This window comes from Nothoprocta perdicaria, unplaced genomic scaffold (genome assembly GCF_003342845.1).
Source record: "Nothoprocta perdicaria isolate Ctin4 unplaced genomic scaffold, notPer1 scaffold_4, whole genome shotgun sequence".
Classification (NCBI taxonomy): domain Eukaryota; kingdom Metazoa; phylum Chordata; class Aves; order Tinamiformes; family Tinamidae; genus Nothoprocta; species Nothoprocta perdicaria.
In genome coordinates, this window is record NW_020455643.1 from 8,341,739 (window position 1) to 8,344,089 (window position 2,351).

The window sequence follows — 2,351 nt, forward strand, 5'->3', positions numbered from 1 at the left end:
GCGGCGCGGAGCCCCGGGAGCCCCGGCGCGGCCGGCCCCGGCCCTGGCGCGGAGCGGTGCCGCCGTCAGCGCCGGTGCGCGGGGCACACGGTGGGAAGGGACGGGACGGGTCGGGTCTCACCGGCGGGCGCGGGTGGCGGAAGCGGGCCACGTTGTAGAGGGTGCAGTAGGTGACGAGGCGGTCGCCCGGGTAGAGCGTGGCGATCTCGGTGGGCGAGAGCAGCGCCTCGAGGCTGTCGGGCACGTACCAGTCGATGGTGATGTCGCTCAGGGCCGGCTCCATCGCCTTCTTCAGGCACTTGATCAGCTGCGGCAGGGCAGGGAGCCGGTGGCACCGGGCGCAGCGGCGCCAGTCCACCCGCCCCCGTGCCCCGCGGCCACCCGCGGTCAGCACCTTGGGCTGCAGCCGCTCGGCCGGGCCCAGGAACTCAGCGTGGCCCCGGCCGGCCTCGGCCATGGCCACCAGCAGCCGCCGGCCGGCCCGCGGGCCCAGACCGAAGCAGAAGCACCTGCGGAGAGGGCGACGCGCTGCAGAGTGCCCCGCGAGGGCCGTGCCGCCAGCAGCACCGCAGCGGCGGCGTCTGCGCGCCGGTGGCGCTTGGGGACGCAGGGAGCCTCCCCGCCGTACCGGAGCGTGCCGGCGTGGCGGCGCAGCAGCTGCAGGACGCGGCGCGCGGCGGCGGCGGGCACGGCGGCGGCGGCCAGCACCAAGAGCTGCCGCGGGTAGCCGCGGTGCAGGGGCTGCGCCAGCGCCCAGCTCACGGCCGCCAGCAGGTCGCTGCCACCCGGCGCGGGCCGCAGCGCGCCCAGGTGCTGGCATGCGCGCCGCAGCGTGTCCTGCRGCACCAACACACATGCCCATGGCACCAGTGCCGCCACACAGGCCCATGGCACCRCGGGTAAGGACAGGCTCCAAGCGGAGAGGCCGCTCGGGACACTCACGTTGCCGCAGAGCCGGCTGGCCGGGAAGAGCGGCTGGACGTCGGCGCCAAAGACGGCGACGTTGAGCAGCGTCCCCGGCGGGAGGCTCTTCACGGCCACCAGCAAGGCCTCCTGCGGGCCGGGCGGCACGGCGTGGGGCCGGGCGGCTCGGGGGCCACGCGGCKCCCACGCCAGCCTCACCTTGAGCCCCTCAAGGTGGGCGCCACCAGCGCTGTCCACCAGGAAGAGCAGCTCGCGGGTGACGCTCTGCAGGTCGCCGGGGCCGCCCTCGGCGGCGGGGCAGAAGTTGAGCATCAGCACGGGGTTGGCCGAGATGTCCTTGTGGAAGCGCTTCCGCACAAAGGCCACCTGCGCGCGGGCGGCAGGGCCGTCCTCGCACCGCAGCGCCGCCGCCACCCGCGCGCGCCCGCCCGCCGCCCGCTACCTGTCTGTCGCCGCCGCCGTCCTTGCTGGCCACGCGGCCATAGTCGCGGCGGCGCCGCACGTGCGCCTCGTACTCCGGGTACGTCATGGTGCCCTCCTCCAGCACCAGGTGCGGGCTGTGCGGCTCTGCAGACGGGGCCGTCGGGGCGGCCCCACGGCATAAACACCCCCAGGGGTTTTGGGCTTTGACCCCGAGCTCCGCAGAGGTGCCACCCTTGCGGCGCGCCCGGCCCGCGCGCTTACCGCACGGGTAGAGGATGATCTCGACGTCCCTGTCGAAGGGGTGCTGCTCCGCCAGCGTGACGCAGACGGTGGCGGCGGAGCTGGCCCAGGGCTCGGCGTCGGCGCGCAGCGCRTGCGAGGGGCTCTCCAGGCCTGTGGGACAGCGCCAAGCCCCTCGCACCCAGCACAGCTCTCCCATGGGAATCCAGGGAGCCTCTCCCTGCTCCCCTCCGCAGCAGCCCCTCCATCCCTCCTCMAAGGGAGGCGAGCAGAGCTGCGCACTGATCGCCAGCAGCTGAAGTGCTGCCACATGTGCACCAAGTTGGAGGCGGGTCTCAGCCTACCCMCCCAGCTCCGCTGGGGTGGGAGAGCTCGTTCCGCCCGAAACCCAGGTGTGCCCCTGCTCATCACCACACCGCAGAGCAGAAGTAACAAAGATACAGATCTGTCCTACCCGCCAGCAGGCAGGGCCCCTTCACCAGCAGCTCGAAGGCGAACTCGTAGGGAAAGGGATTGCAGGGCACCCCGCGGAGGACGTCGGTGCTCTGGGGTGACGCGCCGGGCGCCGTCTCATCCTGCGCGCCGGGGCCCCCGAAGCAGCTCGTGGGGCTGCAGCAGGGGCAGAATGAGGATGAGGCAGCGCCGGGGCCGCCCGCGTTGCCCCCCGCGCCCCGGCGGAGACTGAGGAAGCCRTGAAAATCACCATAGGGCCGACCTGTGGCGGCACAGGCCGGCGGGCCCGGGCTCGGCGGCGACGCGCGGCG

General features: G+C 74.2%; 1 protein-coding gene across 1 annotated transcript in view; it reads right to left on the bottom strand.

Annotated features, from left to right (window-relative positions):
• The window catches only part of VWA5B2 (von Willebrand factor A domain containing 5B2), a 10,516-nt gene that overhangs the window by 5,248 nt on the left and 2,917 nt on the right, over positions 1-2,351 (bottom strand). The window contains exons 4-12 of the mRNA XM_026045242.1: positions 2,291-2,302; positions 2,042-2,196; positions 1,609-1,740; positions 1,367-1,491; positions 1,123-1,290; positions 943-1,053; positions 629-837; positions 395-509; positions 122-307 (exon numbers count right to left, since the gene is read on the bottom strand). Coding sequence (XP_025901027.1) covers positions 122-307; positions 395-509; positions 629-837; positions 943-1,053; positions 1,123-1,290; positions 1,367-1,491; positions 1,609-1,740; positions 2,042-2,196; positions 2,291-2,302 — 1,213 coding nt within the window. The remainder of the gene's footprint in view (positions 1-121; positions 308-394; positions 510-628; positions 838-942; positions 1,054-1,122; positions 1,291-1,366; positions 1,492-1,608; positions 1,741-2,041; positions 2,197-2,290; positions 2,303-2,351) is intronic.